The sequence below is a fragment of the Argopecten irradians genome, chromosome 15 (assembly GCF_041381155.1).
Source record: "Argopecten irradians isolate NY chromosome 15, Ai_NY, whole genome shotgun sequence".
Lineage (NCBI taxonomy): Eukaryota > Metazoa > Mollusca > Bivalvia > Pectinida > Pectinidae > Argopecten > Argopecten irradians.
The window spans coordinates 2,917,570-2,939,070 of record NC_091148.1 but is presented as its reverse complement, the minus strand read 5'-3'; the positions used below and the strand labels follow the sequence as shown (position 1 = coordinate 2,939,070).

Sequence of the window (21,501 nt, the reverse complement as noted above, 5' to 3'; positions counted from 1 at the left end):
GGGGAGAGAGAGAGCGAAGGGGGAAGAGAGATAGTGGGGGTAGGGGGTGGAGGGGGGAGTGGAGAGGGAGAGAGAGAGGGTAGATTTTTATATATGTAATCTTTGATGACATCCATGATATTTGATATCGGTGAATGATTGATTTTATGTTATGCAAGTTAAAATGTCTTCATATGAAATTTTAAAAATATGTATCTCGAGGATCGTTTATGAAACATTGTCCTGTTCAAGACAGCCATTTAAATTCACTATCTACCAGTATCCAGTATGATTTAAAAAAATATTAATTTTACTTTATTATATATTTTCTTATCACCAATGGAATGCATGCCTTTAACTTCCATTGTCAGATAAAAGATCGCGGTGAAAACAATAAGTCTTAGTACGAGTAAACGATCATTTTATTTTTATATTGCAGTTTTACTAATTAATTAGTAAGAACAAATGTATTGTTAATCGATTTTATATGATTAATGAGTAATTGTGACATAAAATGTTAATGAACATTTAGAAAGGTTGTGATAATCCACAAAGCCAGTATTTTTGTTTCAATTCCGAAAAAGGAATAAGCTGCAAATCAGGAATTTTATTTGAATTTCAAGTCGTTTCATTTGACCACCGAATTGATTATTTTAAATGGGCATTTCATTTGATTCGTGCAACGTGTTTGCGAGCACCTTTTTGATTTATGAATTATTCAAAGTCATTATTACCAGTGTCACTATTTTATATTGCTTTATACCAAATTCATGGTCTTAACTCAATGACCCCTGGAAATTCATTATGAACTCTTCTGATCTTTAAATTAGAAGAGTTCAAAAGTGTTTTCGGGGGCTTGAGGGTTGATATCAGTATCTGTGTCTCATATCAGTGGAATCAAACCTCGTTCACTCAAAGTCTTCACAGCTAGGTAAACATTGGAGTGATCGGAATATGCCAGTAAAGTGTACTTATAGCAGAAATGGTTGGAGCCACCAATAAATGCATATGTGTATTAAATTTGTTTATATACTTTATTTTGTGGGATTTGTTTTTATTTGAATTTAAATGCCGAATGATGATGTTTTCGAAAGTAAGCCTATTATACCTTTCAGGATAAATGACTTCGAAATAAGACGGAGTTCAAAATAGGCCGGTCTTGATAACAAGCCTGGGATTTCCTACCAAAAAGAATATAAATCGCGGCTTATTATCGAAATTTTAGGGTATTTGAGAAGATATGTTAAAAAAACTTTTTTTGTTGATTGTTGTTTTATGTAAGCAGTTTTAATTTTTACTATTTCTTTACCACACAATATCAAACCTAAAATAGTTTCAAGTAGTTTTCTATCCGTCGGTACCATTTGCGGGTTCGTACCAGTTGTTTCTATATACGAATTTGCTGTATCCTAAATGGAATGTGCCGTGCTAGCCGAACCGAACCGGCACAAGTGATTCGTTTCCTGAAGCGTACAACTCGGATCCAATTTTACGGATTCTAGACTTTTCATTTGTCATCGAAAGGTATTATTTGTTGAAAACAAGACAGTGTATTTCGATATAATGAAATTGCATTGATTATTTATCTAAATGTATCCCAAAAGCTACATTTTGTATTTAGGTAGTTATTTTATATCCATTTTATTGTTAACCCCAAAAAATATTTTTGTTTTGAAGCGTACATTTCATATGGTTGCCGCCATCATCTAAAATCCAAACATGTCCCATTTTCCAACTGGCACACATCCGCAAAGAATTTCTAGGGGTCACAATGAGTTCATTATATGTTGTAAACCAACTGTCTTTCGCGGCTATATAATTTTGCGATTTCCTTTTCAAAGAAAGATATGAAAAATACTGTTTTGAATCGGATTAAAAAAATGACTAGATATTCCTTCCGTATCAACAATAGATTCGCGGAGATAAACTTTCGCGAATTAATTTGATCGCAAAATTCGCAAAAGTAAATCGCACGCAAAAGAAAGTAGGAACACTACTTATGTAGACTAAAGTTCCCTTTGCTGAAAGATATTGACGTTTCAAATCTCCCTTATACTGTAAACATTTTGCGGCGACTTAACTTCGCGTTTTTATGGCTAATGACTTTCATGAGATTTTGGCTTGCGATCTAGACTTTTGAAGTCCTACTTTTCCTGTATTTGAAGTATTTTGAGGCGATTTGTTTTAGCGTTGGATTTGCCTCTGTCCAGCCTGCATTTTTATTTGCTATGAATGCCAACTGAAAGATCGTCAATGCTTATATTTACATTTTGTTACAATTCAATGTTGAAATAACAAGGGATTTTGCATCTATAATGAATTAATCATTCGTTATCGTCAAGGAAACAAGGAACAGCCATTTGAACAGCCGTTTTTTACGATCGCTGGCTCGACAATTGTTACTTCACAATGTTAATGACGTCATGGTAAACGCTTATAGTTTAGATTATACCACAATAGTAATTTTCGAATGAACACATCTATGATCGCACGTTTCCTAATTTTATTTTGTAACTTGTTGTTGAAATGTTAGATAATAAATTGTCGATTTTGCCATCAAATGTTGTTGAAGTTTATCCTTGATTCAGTGTTTACAATATTTTATATCGATTCTTTTTTTTCATCTGGTGTATTCGACGTTGCTAATTTATTTAAAACAAAATCCTCTATCTTGTTACATATTACGTATCAATGATTATCATTTTGTGATATTTTCGAACAATGAGTGATGATAATCATAGCAACATTATTATTGAATATGAAATGATACGACAAACAGCAAGTGACATACAGGAAGTGGTTCCCCTGTTGGGGAATCCCTGTGATAATCTATTTTTAGAACGTGTATGTCACAGAGGCCTCTTAGATTTGACGAAGCTTGTGGAAAATGTAATGTGACCAGTACACACCTGTAAATGGTTATTATAACTAGCTACATGCACGACGGAATGATTTCTCGGAAATTTAGCAATATACATTTATAAATCCATTAAAAGATGTTGTATTATTAAGAAATTATACCAGAAAAATTTAAACTCAGAAACTCAGTTTGAAAAGAGAGAAACAAAACGGACATGAAATCACTATAGCCATTGTAGAATAATTCAAAATCTCAAATCTAAGTTTCGATGTAAGGTAATAGCCTTGGTTAAACTAATGATACATAGGATTCAGTGTGTAACTGTATGATTTTGTAAAGTCGAACCCGGTCAAACAAGCGCGCTAGTTATACATACTATAGACATTAGTCATTGTAGTAGCGTGGTCATTTAGTGACAGAAATATGTACCGAACTCCATGGACTTGTTAAACTGAAATGTACAATTGTTTGCATATTTTTGCCAAAATTTAGAAGCAATCTACAAGTCAACAGTATAACCTCAGGTTAGGCTAAATGCATATATACTTTTTATCAAATTTATGTTTAAGTAAATAAAAAACGTCACTATTTTAAACAATGGCTTAAATGTGAAAAATGCATCACAAAGACTTCTTTTTATTTCAATATCTAACAACCAAGGCCATTTGATATTAGAAGTACACAGATTTAGAATTAAATAAATAAAGCTTTCAGTCAAATTATAGCTTTTGCATGTATCGGTTTATTAAAACAGTTAAAGATGCTCCATCGCTAGCATAATTTGGTTCATGCACAATCAGTGCTTCAATCAATAGTGCCACTGGATTTCGTTCGGAACGCAATCCAATATTTTTGAAGTCTTAAACATTTTTGTCTTGAAGTAAAATAGGAAGCTCAAACCTTTCAAAGGTGGTAATGGTCTAAAGTAACTTTTGTAACTGAAGGAAAATCCTTATTCCAGCCTGTTTTTGATAGAGAAAAACACCATTAGTTTGCGGTGTAGCATCTTTAATTTAATATAATTGTGGGATATAGCAAGTTTCTAGTTGCCTCGACTTTATCCACCAAAACGGGATCCTAAAAATATTCTTAAATACAGTTTGATACGATATGGAGTTTCATACGAAATTGAAAATTATTGTTCTATATATAGAATTAACGAACTAATCCTTTGTAATAAATCGAATATCCGGGTCCTGTGGGATTTGTAACAACGAATTGTACCTGTGCCTTGTATAATAGTACTTTGAACATTATATATTATATATTGTCTACTCGGTTTTTGCCTTTCCACGGGTGATACACCTGGTCTGATGTACCTGATACACTTATACATATTTGATTATATAACCTCGCCACAGTCGAAGAATTAAGTTGGTTGATCCATTAATGTCATTCAAAAATAATTTTGATAATGATGATGGTGATCAATGCAAATTGCCTTTCGTTCGTCCGTTTTTCAGTCCGTAAACAATTCTTGTTACCGTTGTTTCGCAGAAGGTAATAAATGTATTTTTAGCAAATATCATGCATAGCTTCTCCTAGGACCCAAGTTGCGCATATTGTCTAATCTTGGGATCGATTGCTGACAAACAACAACCATCCTGGGATTTGATAGTTTAAATTTCACCATAAGTTCTCACCAAGTTCTGAATGGATCCGTCTGTAATTCCATGCATAGACTCCCTTATAGCCCATGTTTAGCATAAAACATTGAACGACAAGATGGGCGACAGGCAGCCATCTTGAACTTTGAAAATTGGTGTTTGTTATCGCTATCAATGTTTCAAAAGAAGATAAAACATTATTATCCCTCTGTGATATCTTGTTGTCGTAATTGGAATTTTTCTTGTCATTCGGATGGTATTGGTGAAAGTAAAAAACTTTATGATTCTTTAGTAGTTGTAAATGTGTTGTCTGTTTTGCGATGGCGCGATAAGAACTATTTCCACCCGAAAGGTTGATTGATCAGGCATAGCCACCTTGCTCCGATTATACCTAATATACCCAAACGACGACCATTAATAATCACGTGATTATTCACAGCCAATGGGGAAATTACGTTTTGGATGAAAGGAACTTCCTGGAAGATAAAAAGTTGAAGTAATAGAAGGTAGAAAGTCACGAACTGAAATATACGAAATGGACATTTGACGAAGTAGTAACTTTAGGACGTCAAACATCTATACAACAATTGTCAACATTGATAAGTGGTCTGAAACAAGTTTTGAACAATGTATGTTGATCAAAAAGATATTATCTTTCTTTATTTTATTTTGCTTTTTGTATCCTCTTCAGCCATGAACAGTGTTTAAGATGATGTCAATATTTCACAGAGTCAATATTTCGCAGAGTCAATATTTCGCAGTTTATGATACGGAACATATCCTCTGATGTTACATTTCGCGATTGACAAGTTTCCATTTAATTCTTTGAACTATTGTTCTAGGTATCAATGAATTATGAATATTTCACTGGTGTTTAAATTTCGTGAATTTCTGTTAAAACGGGAATATAGCTAAACTAAATTTAACCCCCATCTTAACACTATGAACATTTACTTATGGTCAGTAGAAATAAAATCAGGCCATACTTGTTTATTTCTTAGTGCTTGAAGATGGATTGACCGTTCATAACGGATCTTCCTTCAGTACGTACGATGTAGACAACGACGATTATGGAGACAACTGTGCCGAAATTAACAGAGCTGGATGGTGGTATACGGACTGTCATAAATCAAGTCTCGCCAATGACTTTGTCTCACCGATTGATACAGCAGCCATGTCTTGGTGGGAAAACAATGACCCATTGCCATTAATGAAATGTGCTATGTTGATCCGGTAGATGACTGGTCTGGGTCGATTACCAGTGACTCTATAGCATGCGGGTAGGTTTCTCCGAGGCGAGGTTTCGGGTTCGAACCCTGAAGTAGTCAATGCATTCTCTCTTCTTCTGTACCAAACTTAATGAGCTTGCCAGCACTGGGTTGATCAACACATTTTCTTTTCCATTGTATCAAATTTAGTGCGCTTGCCAGTCCTGGGATGGTCAATACATTTTCTCTTTTCCTGTACCAAACTTTTCAAGCATTGGTGAGTACGCTCAGTGAGGAATACGCAGGTATGTGAGTAGTCATGTCTTCTGAGAATAAAGGAGTTAGTCAGTTATCTGGACCCAGCTGGTAGTTAAAACATCCGGCTTGCATTCGGATATGCTGAGCTTGATCCTAATATATACTTTTTACGGATTTATAATATGATATATACAACTTGACACTCCTTTTGATAACCATATGCTATTTGTTTGGTGAGGCGCTAATCACTTCATTTGAATCGTTTTGCTCCTATTGTTAATTTGTCATACCTAAACAAATTCTCACGGAAAATATTTAGTAATTGTTCAAGGAAACCGAACCATATGTTTTTTGCACCATAACCTTTATTTGTCACTGATAAGGATGTTATCAGAATATAGTTATCTCCCTTTATTATGTATACTTTATTACCCATTCACTGCATGTTTCCTGTAAAATATACTGAAGCTTAGATATCAAAACATTTAGTTTGAAAATAAATAACAACATTTAAAATAATATAGCAATATAAGGTCGTAGGGGTTATTAATGTTGCTATTTTTGAAACATATAAATTAAATTATTCATATCTTCAAACTTTAGAAATGATTATTAAATAATCAAATAATGGTCAATCAAATACCTGAAGGCATTGTCATAACTCAAGCATCTGCATGAAAATATCACGAATTGTTTCCCTTACCATAAGACAACATTCTTAATATGGTAGGTGTATCATCATAGAGGATTAAATTGACATACATATGGAAGGACAAGACACGGTATAAAATAAAATGTTCCGCTTAAATCGAGGCTGTCGAAATCAACAAAGCCAAAGAGTTTTTAATTCTGAAAAAAAACCATATCCACAAATCTGCTACTTGATATGTACTTTGAAAATGGAGTTTTTTATTTTTTAAATTGGTATTTTATTTTATTCGGTGTCATTTTGTTATGTTTTTTGTTATTTATGAATTATTCATTTTTTACGTTAACGCTATAGTTTATATTGCTTTATAACAAATACATGGTCTTAATTCACTGACAAATGGAAATACATAATGAACTCTTTTTGCCTTTGAATTAAAAGAGTTCTTATATGTCTTCAGGGGCGTGTGACTTAAATGACAGTGGCTTTTGACACGAAAAAAGTAGTTGTTATTAGTCCCTGTGTCTCATTTGAGCAATTAGGTAAACAGTGATTGGGATATGCCAATTAAGTGCACTTAGCTGTAGACATATTCTTCACGTTATAGAAGTTTCAGTTGAGGAATGGTATGTTTGTCTTTCTCCGCTACACTGGTATAATTTGTATTGTTGATAAGATCTGTGTAGGTAAAATTAAAGGCCCTATTTAGATCATATAACCTGAAATTGTACTATAATTACTTTAGTTTTATTGACATTAACTCCTAACTTATTCGCTAAATTAGTGTCCTATTCATTTTTTCCATACCACTGTAAAAAAAAAATCCGAGAAAGGCGCAAAAACTCGACGTTATCGTGACGTGACAATAGAAACATGGACGTTTCGTATCGATTTTGAAATTAATCGCTTTGAAAATAAATAGAATCGTACGTGTTAAGGTACTTTATTTCATCAAATAGTCATCAAGTAGTCAGAAAAATTAATATAATAGCTTTGATGTCACTATTTTTTTTAATTTCATCGTGTTATGAAATGAATTATGTTTGCAAACTTTTGTGAGAATTCGCTACGTGGATTTATACGGTTTGCAATCAGTTACTTGACGTTCTAGAACACCGATTCAATATTTCATTACGCAAACGTTGAGTTCTTCCGGGTGGCAAAATTGAGGACCTTTCGTTTTGATCCATATGGTAATATGCTAGGTGCTCGGTCATTATTTATTCTGGGCGGTATAACATCATAATTATGTACCTCAAGAAAGGTCCATAATTGGTATTTATACAACAAACTACACTTTTGTAATAAATTCCAGGTCCTTTGAGATTTGTTAAAACGCACTGTGCATGAACTTTGAATAAATTCACTTAGAAGTTTATTTCTCACATAGCTAGCCATGTAAGATAGAGTTGTCCCATGAAAGACAGCTATGTAAGATAAATCTATCTTACATAGCTGTGACGTCACAATTGAAAAAAACAATGAGATGACGTCATGTCAGCCAAAGTTGACGTCATTTTTCTTCGATTGATTTGTCGGATTTATTTACCATTTCATTTGTTTAATTTACATTTCAAACCGTTTTACCTAAGATTTCTTGTTTATATTTTGAATATAAACCAAACTTTGATGAGCTCTTTCGAATGGCGTTCTTATTTTTAAAATCGATCGATTATTTAAGAAGTTAAGATTTTGTCACAAAATGGCTGCCTCACCTTTCGTGCAAGTAATTCGACAAGCAATGTGAGAAAATAACTCTTTCATATGTAAATTATGTAGGATAGAACTATTCCACCCTCGGGTACAGAATTTTGGGTCAGAAACCTCGGCAAGCCTCGGTTCTGACCCAAAATTCTGTACCCTCGGGTGGAATAGTTCTATCCTACATATGTACATATGAAAGAGTCATATAATATTACATATATTCCCTTCGCGTTTTTCCCTTTCTTCAGGTGATATGCATGTCTGCTTTTATTGCTTACGATATATATGGTTGAGCTGATGCACGCAATGCACGTATCTATATTTCATTATCTATCAACGAAAATGCTACCAGCCGAAGTTGATTTATTCATCACAATTCACATGTGGACGAATAGATAATGTCATTTTAAGTATCCGTTATTTCTTTCTGTTGTCTCTATTGCTTTCAACAAACCTTTAATAATATGATGACGATGGACTTTTCAAACAGACTTTCTTTCGTGGTCCGTCCGTTAACGAGTTACTGTTTCGCAGAAAGTAGAGAAGGGATTTTCTTAAATTTTCATGTATATGTTTCTCTAGGACCTTAAATGCATTTTGTGACAGATCTATCATAAAGATGGCCGACAATCAGTCATCTTGGAATTTGATATGTGATTTTCACCCCGCTAGGTTTCATAAAGTAATATAGGTTTATGTCTTGATTTCAATGCATAAACTACCATATACCCGTCTTGACTATATTGAACTTTTGGATCGATTGGACGACAAGATGGCAGACATGCCGTCATCTTAAATTTGCTCATTTAAGTTTGTAATCGCTACTTCTCAGACGTATTGAAGGGATCTTTCTCAAATGTCACGCATCGTTTCCCCCAGTACCCTAGTTGTGTATATTCAATATTCCAAGGACCAAAGGAAGAGGGAAAAGAGAGAAAAGAAGAGAAATGCAGATTCCGCTAGGACATGCTGTTATCGTAATCGGAGACAACTTGTATCTTGTCATCAGAATTGTATAAATAATTCAGATAAATTGTACTCAATAATCTTTTGGAGAAGTTTTTAAAATGTTGCGCGTTTTGCAATGATTCGAAAACCGATAGGTTGATTGATGCCTAATAAAGACACACGACGATCATTTGTTTGTGTCACACAATTTTTCACAGCCAATGGGAAATATATTTTTGGATGAAAGGAATTTATTGGTAGGTAGCATTCTATTCGTCAAACGTCAGTTGAAGGTAGAAAATTAAAATACAGATCCCGCTGGGACATGATGTTATCGTTATTGGAGACAGATTATATCTTGTCATACGGATTGTATAAATAATTCAGATAAAATGTACTCAATATTCTTTTGGAGTAGTTGTTAAAATGTTGCACATTTTGCAATGGTACGAAAACCGATAGGTTGATTGATACCTATATATAATAACGACAAACGACGATCATTTGTTTGTGTCGCGTGATTTTTCACAGCCAATGGGGAATATAATTTTGGATGAAAAGAATATATCGGTAGGTAGCATTCTATTCGTCAAACGTCAGTTGAAGATAGAAAATTAAAGTAATAGAAACTGAGAACAGATGAACAGCAATACTCTAAATGAGCTTTGACGAACTAGTAATTAGGACTTTTATAGGATTGTCAACATTGAAAAGGAGTGTGAAACACATTTTGAACAATGTGTATTGATAAAATAAAAATTATTTTTTTCAAATATATTTTGCTTTTCGTAACTGAATCCACTTCAGCTATGAATACATTTTATGATGATGGGCTATTCTTGAGGATACAACGCGTTGCGAATCCGGATCTCAATTCAGGAACAATCGATTCAGTTTTCGGAATCTTAAGCCCTGTCACCTGCGCATCATATTGCATTGACAATGGATGTTTATCGTTTACATATACCGAGGCGGAGAGAAGATGTGTTACATTTTCCAGAGCTTTCGAGGAGAAAAACGACGGTGAAGTATCAAATTCAACATTGTACTTCACAAGGACAGCAGGTATGTATCTTCGTATGTGTATATGTATTTACTTAGCAGAAGTGTCTTGTAATCTGTAGATATTTGGGCTCAGTTGCTCAAAAGATAATTAGCATAACCATTTGATTAGTGTTTTGTTTTAATTTCACCTTAGCTGTAGAATATCATTTTTATCAACTGTTGGTTACATTTTTGAGAGTCATTTTTAACATTTGCATAATTACTTTTTTGAAAACTCTCATTTGCAATTGATTTAGAAAATGGATAGACACCAATTCCAAACATTTTTAATTAACTTACTTCCTACTTCTGTTGATGTAAATAGACAAGGCCTCAGAAATAATTTCAACTATACAATTCCTAATTTCAGGCTCTCAATCACTAATATGTCCTTTTTTCCTTCATCTTTAAGAATTTGGAACTCCCTTGATTATGATATCAGATCAATGCCATTCACATCTTTTCAATAAGCTCTCATTTCTAACTTACCTTTTCCTGTACCCCGCTACTACCAAAATGGAGATTGGAAACTTAACATACTTCATTCCAGATTAAGACATCAATGCAGTTCTCTAAAGCAGGGTCAATACCACGCTAATCTGTCCCCAGACTCAAACATATATAGCTGCTCGCACATATCTTATTGAATCTTTAAATAATTTATATTAACATGTACCATTATCTCTTGATTTATTATTATTTGGAAATGAACATATGTCTTTAGAAGTAAATTGTGATGTTTTTAGTGAAGTGCATATTTTCATAAGATCTAGCGGAAGATTTTAACATGTTAACTTCATAAATGTATTTATAAATATCTGTATGTTAATGTAAATTATCGTTTTTGATGTCAATGTATGTTACCAGTCTATGCTGTCATCTGTTGTCTATGTAACTTTGTAAAGAAATGGCTTCATAAGTTGTTATAACTTTTTGGTAAATAAAATATGTTTAAATTAAGTAATGGGCATGCAGATAGAGAATGAAACACTTTAGATTTTTGTTAATATTGTCAAGTTTGTTTTACGAAAATTTGTCTCTGTTAGCTATGAACAATTTTGTTAAACTAAGAGTAGCCTTATTATCTTTCGAACAAATGTGCCTGGATGTTTCAAACCAATGTATGTTTAGAGTGCTACACCCCTGACGGATGATATTTTTTCTGTATAAAAAACTGAAAAAGACGAACTATTATGTTTCTTCAGTTACGATAATTGCTTACTAACTATAAACCATTACTACATTTAAAAAGTTTGACTTCTTATTTTACTTCATGATAAAATACAAAAAAATATTTAATTACGTCCCGAAAAAAAATCGATAGCACTATGCCCTGTGTGAAATGAAGCACTGATGACGTATATCAACCAAAAGCAGAACAAATCATATTATACTATTTTTTGTGTTAATAAGATATAAATTTACATAAATAAACACCAATTATTATTCAAATGACGAGTATCGTTTATGCGCTGTCGGTGGTGGAGCATCTTCTTTAAATAGTAGGCTGAAAGGGACCTGAAAATAACGCTTGTAGCATTTTGTTTAATTAGGAATGCCTGAATTTGATGAGTTATTAATGCATATCTAAAACGATCATGGAGTGTATTTGGATTGGTTTGGATGATGGGACTTAAATTTATATGATCAACTAAGGTCATTCACGGGAGACCTCTCGAGAGAGTATGCAAAGAGTTGTGTGTGTGAATGTCTGTGTGTGATGGTAGTCTAATGCATATTCTTGTTGTTTTAATGTGCTAATTTACTGAAGCATGCTGCCAATGGCACCAAAGAGCACACCTTGCACGGTCACATTGTAAAGATAACGGTCCTTTCAAAGACCCGACAGAAAGGCCGGACACTCAACTCAACGCCAAAAGTAAAGCGGTGTCAATGGAGGCGTTAATAGAAGAAAGTCATTACGGGAGAAGAGATAATATAAAATTCAAAATGTAGTCGCCTTTCATGATAATGCAATAGGGGCAACAGGTACAATTCTAAAACTCCACTTCAGGGCAGAAAAGCTGTGAAACAAACGTCAGAGTATGTAACGACCCTGGATGCGATCGATAACGTCGTTGGCTACAGTTGCTAAGTTGACTGTGTATACACATTAAGAATTAACTTGGGATAATTACTGCTGTTGAAGAGGTTAATTGGTATGCATGGTATATATTATGTTCTTTTCGAAATCAATACCAACGAAAACTGTAAAAGTAGGATTTTTCGCGGCGTGGGAATGATCGCACCAAGAACAGATGGAAAACTTTTTATGACTTTGAATTATTCTCATAAATAGTATTTTTATCAAAATATTCATTAATAATTATTTTTTCTTTGCTTTTATACACAATTTGGCTTTCTGATTGGCCGATTCTTTTTCATCTCTCTTTTAGTCTATGAAAACAATGGCAAGTAAACTCGGCGTTATCGTGACGTCATAATGTGAACATTGAAATTGCGTATTGATTCGGAAGAAAATAACCCTTGGAAAATCAATGGAATCGTACGTGTAAATGTATGTTATTTATTAAGTAGTCCGGATACTTAATTATAAGCATTGATGTCACTATATTTTAATTTCATCGCAGTATGAAATAAATTTTGTCTGCGAACTTTTGTGAGAATCCGCTGTGCAGATTCACACGGTTGCAAACAGAATGGAAATAATTAGTGACATCAATGCTTAATGCCAATGGACTAGGTATTTATAAGACACAACACTAATATATGATAAGGAATTATCAGTCATAAATTGGTACATATCTATATATGATACGTTTAAGTCTCCGTTTCTAGTTTAATGAAAAGGTAGAAAAATTATTTCACTATACAAAGCACGCCTGAAAATGTCAAATTTCGTGGTAATGCTCTAAATCAAGTAACATTTTTTTCGGATACTTAATTTCACAATTTGCAATCGACACGAAATACGCGGAAATAAGTTAGTTTGCAGTATTGCATTATCGTCTACCATAAATTGGGATTTTTTGGATAATTAATATTTTACCTTATTTGGCGTTTGACACACTCTATTGATCACTTAGCATACATATACATTTAAAAATAATTACAAACAAATGTAAAGGATATCTGCTCATAAATTAAATAAAGAATTAGGGAGGCATAAAAATGTGATGAGAAGAAATAGATTTGTAACAAGTGTAATTCAATTTTCTTTCCTTTTCATTGCAAAATGTGTTGAATTCCACCGAAATCATTGAAGAGTGTACAATCGAATTTAATCCTACTCAAATTTAGGCGTGTACATGATTTTATATGAAAGACAGTTGACATTTTGTTTAATCTTACTGTTATGGCTTTGTGTGTAATATGTTACAGAGGTGGCTTCTACTGTTGGTCCGTCAGTGTCGGGCATTACAGTTCAACAAACTTCTGAGGACGTGATAACCACCGAGCAGACGACTGAGGAGACGACCACACAAAAGACGTTGATTGGTATAATTAAGTGATGACGCTGCATTAACGTCTAAGATTACATGTTGTGTTCGTCGAGTGCTTACGTGCCATTTAAAACTGTAGCACAGATGTATATTTGAGATTAGTATTGTATTGTTTAGGCTTTTGCCCGTTTTCTTAGGGCTGATTAATATGATATGAGCTTTATTTACAATGAGTTACGTTTTGTATATGTATTGCAACGATTTTTTCCCATGATACAAATATTCTTGAAATGTTACGAGAGAACTCCAAAGCGGAAAAACATGTTTTGCAAAAAAAATGTAATTAGTACATAACACGACAGAATACTGAATTCTAATTCTGGCTACACACGTGGGTACCATGCTGTCCTCGGCACTATTGAAATGACGCGACGTTGGGGGTAACTCTTTTGTGACGTCAATATTACATGATGTCCTGATAACCAAGATCTTATACTTGGCGGACAGGCTGTGCTTTACGGGGAAGAAAACAAAATGATTGTTGATTTTCTTCAGAAAACAGCTTGCTATCTTCATGAAACTGAATCTCGTTTAAAGAAACATTATAAATGATGACGGTTCGGTCGAAGTTAATCGTGTCAGCCAATCAGAATACGTACATAGTTTATACCACGTGTTGTATAAACGGATTGTTTATCAATAGCTGCATTGCTTATTTGGTACCCTTAGCGCTGAATAACACCGCCTGTTGTGGTAGAAATGTTGCTATACACATATAAGGGTGATGAACTAACCCCATGATAGGATGATGACCTCGCCTTCGGTTGAAGCACTATTTCATCCCTGGACAGACTATGAGGCTATAGTGTCCACTTAACCAGGCCATAATAGATAAATAGATAATGTCTTAAAATATTAGTTGTGTTTCGTCGAATCGGTTTTAACATCTATAGCGATGGTTTACATCTATAGCGATAGTTTAGCATAAAGTTACAGTGCAAAACAAATTATTGCTTGTGTAAGTATATCTTTAAACAAACAAAACTCATTCCATTGTTTTGCGGCTTTACGTTTTGATACACAAAAACTGCGAGGTTATAAGTACGACACCGGGAAACAGAAGACAACCCGCGTTATAAAAATTAACTTGTAAATTGTTTTGATACAAATGTAAGTGTACTCATGTCAAATAGAAATGATAAAAAAAGATTATGGTTTCAGTTCCCGGTATAAACAACTTTACTGTAAGACAAGGTGACACATTCGAGGTGTTCATGGACTCGCTAGACGGCGAAACTTGGATTGTAAGTAGGTCATTCAGTACAATAATATTGAATATTTAATAGTGTCTGCAACAGCAGAAATAATTATATAGAAGTGTTCAATTATGTATAAGTTTATTCTTATCTGGTGTATCATATTGTAATTTTATTGCTCTGATTCCACAAGAAACAATACAATTCTGAAATAACATACCATTAAATCTAATACTATCTCGACTTCCTTTTTCAGCCATTTTGTATGATTTCATAGATCAAATTTAACGGCCTCATGATGTTTTAGTGAAAGAGTGTAATTTTTATGTGTGTATTTGTTATTTATGTTTTCTAATCTTTACATTATGATTCCCAAAGGTGATACAAAGACATACTAGTTCATCTACTTCGTTCTATCGGAATTGGCAAGATTATAAGACTGGCTTTGGTAATCTCCTCGGGGATTTCTGGATCGGTTAGTATGAATCGTATTACAATGCATTGTTTTGTGTATATCTGGATGTTATGAATAAAATCTGGATAATGCATGCAAAATAGTTTTTCGCGAAGTGGAAACTTTAGTTAAAATCTAAAGAGTAAACTATACGAAATTTTGCATGCCACTAATATTTTCACATCTACCTTAAACTGAAAATATTAGCTGCAATGTCTTCTTCAGAGCTACAATTGGTGCCTATTACTGCTAATGGAGCAAAGTAATGGTGATGCAAGCCGTTATTAAAACGTTTGTATGCATTTTATTGTACTTGCATTATGTCGCTTACCTACTGGGCATAAAACTGAACCTTACAGAATGTTAAATTCAAGCGAAACATTATTTTTGCATATACATATGAAGGTCTTTTCGAAGGAAAATGATACGACGAGTCTACAAATTGTGAACTTGGCATCTTGTAAGCGATCCTATAGATATAATAGTAAGAATAGTTGGTATTTTGGTTTTTGGTAAAAGAATATATAAATGCATATATACACATAAAATAAATTGGTGTCATGTAGAAAATAATAGGAAATTGTTTCCGAGTGATTTTCTGAGCCAGTTTTTCACTAAGACACACAGGCCACATTTCGTACCCGGCCGAAAGGTATAGTAGGCCGAGTACGTATATAAAAATATATTTTTTTTCTATATTGTAGGCAATGACAAGCTCCACCTTCTGACGAGTACTCCAAAGATTCTGCGGATAGAAATGCAGGCGAGGGATGGAAGGAAGGGCTTTGTCCAGTACTCCTCATTCCAGGTGGATGACGAAGTGAACAAATACGAACTTAAAGTTAACGGTTTTTCTGGCAACTTCTCTTGTAAGTCTTATCGTTGGCGATAATGTGACTTTATATATATCTATACTTGGTAACTATCTGTACTTGGTAACTATCTGTACTTGGTAACTATTTGTACTTGGTAACTATTTGTACTTGGTAACTATTTGTTCTTGGTAATTTTTTATACTTGGTACCTATTTGTTCTTGGTAATTTTTTATACTTGGTAACTATCTGTACTTGGTAACTATTTGTTCTTGGTAACTTTTTATACTTGGTACCTATTTGTTCTTGGTAATTTTTTATACTTGGTAACTATCTGTACTTGGTAACTATTTGTTCTTGGTAACTTTTTATACTTGGTAAGTATTTGTACTTGGTAAGTATTTGTACTTGGTAACTATTTGTACTTGGTAAGTATTTATACTTGGTAACTTCTTGTACACAGTGACTATTTTTGTTTGGTTAGCATTTGAGTTTGCCAACTATTATTACTTCTTAACTATTTGTTTTTACTTATTGCATATTTGTACGTCTTGGTAACTATTTGTATTTGATGAATACATGTACACTTTTGTTTAATTAACCAAAATCTGCTGAGGCATTGTCAAACGTTTTAGAAAGTACGTTTTGCATCTATAATTTGTGAAGAAAACAGACTTCAAGCAGGATCTGACAGCATCCCATAAATGTTCACGTTCTGTTCTCGATTTCTCGAAACGGAAGGCTTTGTTGCGAAATCGTGGCCTAATAACCTTTCAAGCTGATTAATCAAATTACTCCTATGAAGTTAAAAAAATAGTTACATCAATGCTTAAGTGCATAAGGTTGTACATGTTTATTAATGTACAGCGTTTAAAATTCGCGGAGACAGTATTTCGCGGTTTCCTATACGACGAATTTTTGCGAAGGTTAAATTTCGCGATTGACAAATAAACTGACATGAATTTTTCTTTTTTATCTTTTAGATGACGGATTGGCTGCGCATTACGGACATAAATTTAGTACGTACAATGTAGACAACGACATTTTTGGAGACAACTGTGCCGAAATATACCGAGGTGGCTGGTGGTATGCGGAATGCCATACTTCAAATCTCAACGGCCCCTACGAAGACTATGTCTCAGATATTGATACCGCATCCATATCTTGGTATGAAAACGGTTTCGTTTTGCGATTATTGAACTCCATTATGTTGATCCGTTAGATGACCTTGACAGTGTCGATCATCAGTGACTCAATAGAGCATGCGGATAGTTTTCTCCGAGGTCTCGGGCTCGAGCCCTCGGGTGATCGATACATTTTCTCTGTACCAAATTAAGTGAGCCTCCAGGTGGTCGATACATTCTCTGGTCCGCTGTACCAAACTTATTGAGCTTCAAGGTGGTCGATACATTCTCTTCCTCTGTACCAAACTTAGTGAACTTGACAACCATGGGTTGGTCGATAATGCTCTTTTCCTATGTACCAAACGTAGCAAGCTGTAAGCCGTGGGGGTGATCGATACATTCTATTTTCCCCCGTTCTAAACTTAGTGAGCTTGCCAGGCCTGGAGTGGTCGATAATTCTTTTTTTCTCTTTAATCAGAATATAGCGAGCTTGCCAGCCCTGGGGTGGTCGATACATTCTCTCTTCCTCTGTAACAAACTTAGCGAGCTTGCCAGCCTTGGGGAGGTCGATACATTCTATTTTCCCCTGTTCTAAACTTAGTGAGCTTGCCAGCCCTGAAGTGGTCGATAATTCTCTTTTCTCTTTAATCAGACTATAGCGAACTTGCCAGCCCTGGGGTGGTCGATACGTTCTCTCTTCCTCTGTAACAAACTTAGCGAGCTTGCTAGCCTTGGGGAGGTCGATACATTCTATTTTTCCCTGTTCTAAACTTAGTGAGCTTGCCAGCCTTGGAGTGATCGATAATTCTCTTTTCTCTTTAATTAGACTATAGCGAGCTTGCCATCCCTGGGGTGGTCGATACATTCTCTCTTCCTCTGTAACAAATTTATCGAGCTTGCCAGCCTTGGGGGGGGGGGGGGGGGGTCGATACATTCTATTTCCCCCTGTTCTAAACTTAGTGAGCTTGCCAGCCTTGGAGTGATCGATAATTCTCTTTTCTCTTTAATTAGACTATAGCGAGCTTGCCAGCCCTGGGGTGGTCGATACATTCTCTCTTCCTCTGTAACAAATTTATCGAGCTTGCCAGCCTTGGGGGGGGGGGGGGGTCGATACATTCTATTTCCCCCTGTTCTAAACTTAGTGAGCTTGCCAGCCCTGGAGTGGTCGATAGTTCTCTTTTCTCTTTAATCAGACTATAGGGAGCTTGCTAGCCCTGGGGTGGTCGATACATTCTCCCTTCCTCTGTAACAAACTTAGCGAGCTTGCCAGCCTTGGGGAGGTCGATACATTCTATTTTCCCCTGTTCTAAACTTAGTGAAATTGCCAGCCCTTGTGTGGTCGATAATTCTCTCTCCCCCTTAATTGCACCAGACTTAAAGAATTTGTCTGCCTCTTTTTCAAGCATTGAGGAACACGTTCAACAAGCGCTACCCAACCATTTGAGTAGTCGTATCTTCAAGGAATCAGGGAATTCTAAGTGTGAGGAGTGTTGCGTTAAAAGTCTAGGTTGAGGATCAGTGACTAGCTGAATCCTGCTTGTTTTCGGATGTACTGAGTTTCGACCCCGCAACAATTTTTTCTCCTCTCTTGTTTATATATGCATACTTATCATCTGTTTCATACTACTTCACACTTTTTTATACTGCAAACTTTAATACTATGTCAGTGAAGGACTTATGGCGTCATTTGAATCATTATTTTACTTTAAATTGTATTACTGTATTCCTGTTGTCCATCTGTCTCTTCACACAACGATCGACCACTACTCCTCTGAAACTACTGGAGGGATTTCAATAAAATAACTTGGCTGAAATATGTCCTGGCACTTTTTGAAAATAGCGAAAGCACCCCCTCCTCCATTTAAACTGTCTTTTAAACTGTGGCAAAACTATACAATTTCCAACTGTACCACTTTTCTGTATGCCATTATCAATAACCTTTTGTAGATGTGTTGTATCGTGCGAGGTAAACGTTTATGTAAGTTAATGGCGTTTATAGAGGCTTCTTAGTACTAGTTTGTATTGCTTTCAAAACTGGGTAAAGATTAGCAAGTGAGGATAATATATATTTGATTATGGTATTCCTTTTGACTACGTGTACGGCAGTATGAACGCAGTGAGAATACACTGATTCTGATATTATTTCAACAATATTTCACAATTTATTTTCCAAAGATATCGCTTACATCGCATAAGTCCTTTGTTGAATGATATTGCACTTGGAAATAGCTGATGGTATCAGCATATGCTTAAGGAATTTTGCTTTATTTAATCTTAGGAAATACATTATGAGATCGTAAAAACTGATTGGTGCACAATGAGTCTGGTATGGATAAACATTATTTAATAGTTTCAGAACCAATAGATGTAATTGAAAATGAAGAATAGTAGATATACTACATATGTAGTTTGGTGATAATGAAGATTTGAATACACTTGAATATACATGGAATATGTCTGTACTCTTGAATATTGATTCTATGTTTATATTTTAATAAATTGCTAAAACTTAATATCACATGATTTTCACATTTTATCCATTGGGACTAATTCACATATTACGTAATATCTTTTTGCGCGGGTCTAAGGTTTCTAGTACCAATCCATTTAGATAATTTGGGAGAAATCAGCTTCACCAGATAATGATAAAAATCATGATAAAATGAAAACAATCTAATACTTTGTGCACATGATATACGGGCAAATCGTTTAATGAAATTCACCTTGGCAAAGTAAAGACAGGTCAAATTGTGGTGAAATTAGACACTGGCAGTGAAATACGTGTCATGTGTCACCCCTGAGGACATATTTAGGCACTTCTAAATCAGAGACTAGACCAGTCCATTGTGAATGTTCAGGGGTGAATGGATTAATCAGGACAACAGGTGTACTTCTCGAATTGATATACATTTTATATTCGTAAAGATCTCACATTTTCAAAACTACATAATATATATTTGATGACCGGTCTACATTTTGACGTTGTTTTTTTGACATTTAAAAAAAAAAATACGGTAGTATGGACGCAGTGGTCAACGGGTATATTCTATGGAGCGATTCATAATAGGACCGCAGAATCAAACCAAAAATAGATTTCTGGAAATCCCCTTACATGGGACAAGATTTCATAGAGAAAGTGAATGTTTCAGAGTCTGCTTATTGGATATTCAGGGCGCATTAGTTTCAAATGATTAATGTGTGGGAATGCATGTAGATGAAAAATATGTAAAAAAAATCATGAACTTTTAGCAAGATGGTAGATTTTTTTTATTCATAGGTATGTGAAATGACCTGCTTCAAAATTAGTGACAGGTTACCAGACTTGAAAACCTTATCTCATTACACTGATTTGATATCGTTTCAACAATATTTATCAATTGGTTTTCGAAGATATCGCTTACAGCCCGTAAGCCCTTTGTTGAACTTTTTTGAACTTGTACATAGCATGATATGCATAAGGAATTGTGCTGATGAATCAGAGAGGGCCGCTTTGATTCCAAGAGAGGTCAATATTTGAAAATCCTTAGTTTTCAGTGAAAATAAGCACATAGGTGTTCAGGGGGACACATACTGTTTTAAAAGGGTCTAGAAATGACATCATTCTCGATACTCACTGTCGTTAAAGCTATCCCTGAACTCTGTTTTAACAAAACTAGAAAAAAATTACAGGGAGCGTCGCCCAACTTCAAAGCCAATGTACCTTTATTCGATTCCTATGGCACTCTCCATGGGTGGATATCACTACAGTGATATAATCCCCTGGAATATCGAGGATGCTTCCACATAAAATTACTTTGAAGGCTTCCGGCGTCTTTAGGTTGAAATATCGAAATATTTGTCACTTTTAAGAATGAAGCCAGTAGTGTTTCAAGAAAACAAGTCAGCAGGTTTAGTAAATATTTCTGTCGCCAAACACTACCACATAGAATCACCTATATCTGACGTCCGATAATTTCAGTTTAAAATATCGAAGTAATTGTCGCTTCAAGCTAAGATTATGTTTCATGAAAATAGATTTGCAGTTTTGGTAAATATCTCTGTCCCCAAATAATCATGCTATTGCATTACATGTCTATCTGTTCACGCAAAGATTTAATTTTATGAATGTTTTCATGAAACGTGTATGTGATTATAACTATTCCTTGAATGGTTTTCTTTCGGTCTCACTACGGTCTCAGTACCACTACTTTAAT

The 21,501-nt window shown here is 34.6% G+C and overlaps 1 protein-coding gene across 1 annotated transcript; it reads left to right on the top strand.

Annotated features, from left to right (window-relative positions):
• Nucleotides 1-12,665: 12,665 nt before the first annotated feature.
• On the top strand, nt 12,666-18,203 carry LOC138309617 (ficolin-1-like). The gene is made up of 6 exons (XM_069250841.1): nt 12,666-12,672; nt 13,600-13,716; nt 14,883-14,965; nt 15,296-15,392; nt 16,076-16,240; nt 17,168-18,203. The coding sequence occupies exons 1-6, from the start codon at nt 12,666-12,668 to the stop codon at nt 17,404-17,406; spliced, it is 708 nt and encodes a 235-aa protein (XP_069106942.1). The 3' UTR covers nt 17,407-18,203.
• Nucleotides 18,204-21,501: the final 3,298 nt, after the last annotated feature.

What these genes read in the sequence shown, in the direction of transcription:
- LOC138309617 (XM_069250841.1), top strand. An exon ending in TAGACGGCGAAACTTGGATT is followed by an intron (nt 14,966 to 15,295) that starts GTAAGTAGGTCA and finishes TGATTCCCAAAG; the next exon opens with GTGATACAAAGACATACTAG. An exon ending in CCTCGGGGATTTCTGGATCG is followed by an intron (nt 15,393 to 16,075) that starts GTTAGTATGAAT and finishes TCTATATTGTAG; the next exon opens with GCAATGACAAGCTCCACCTT.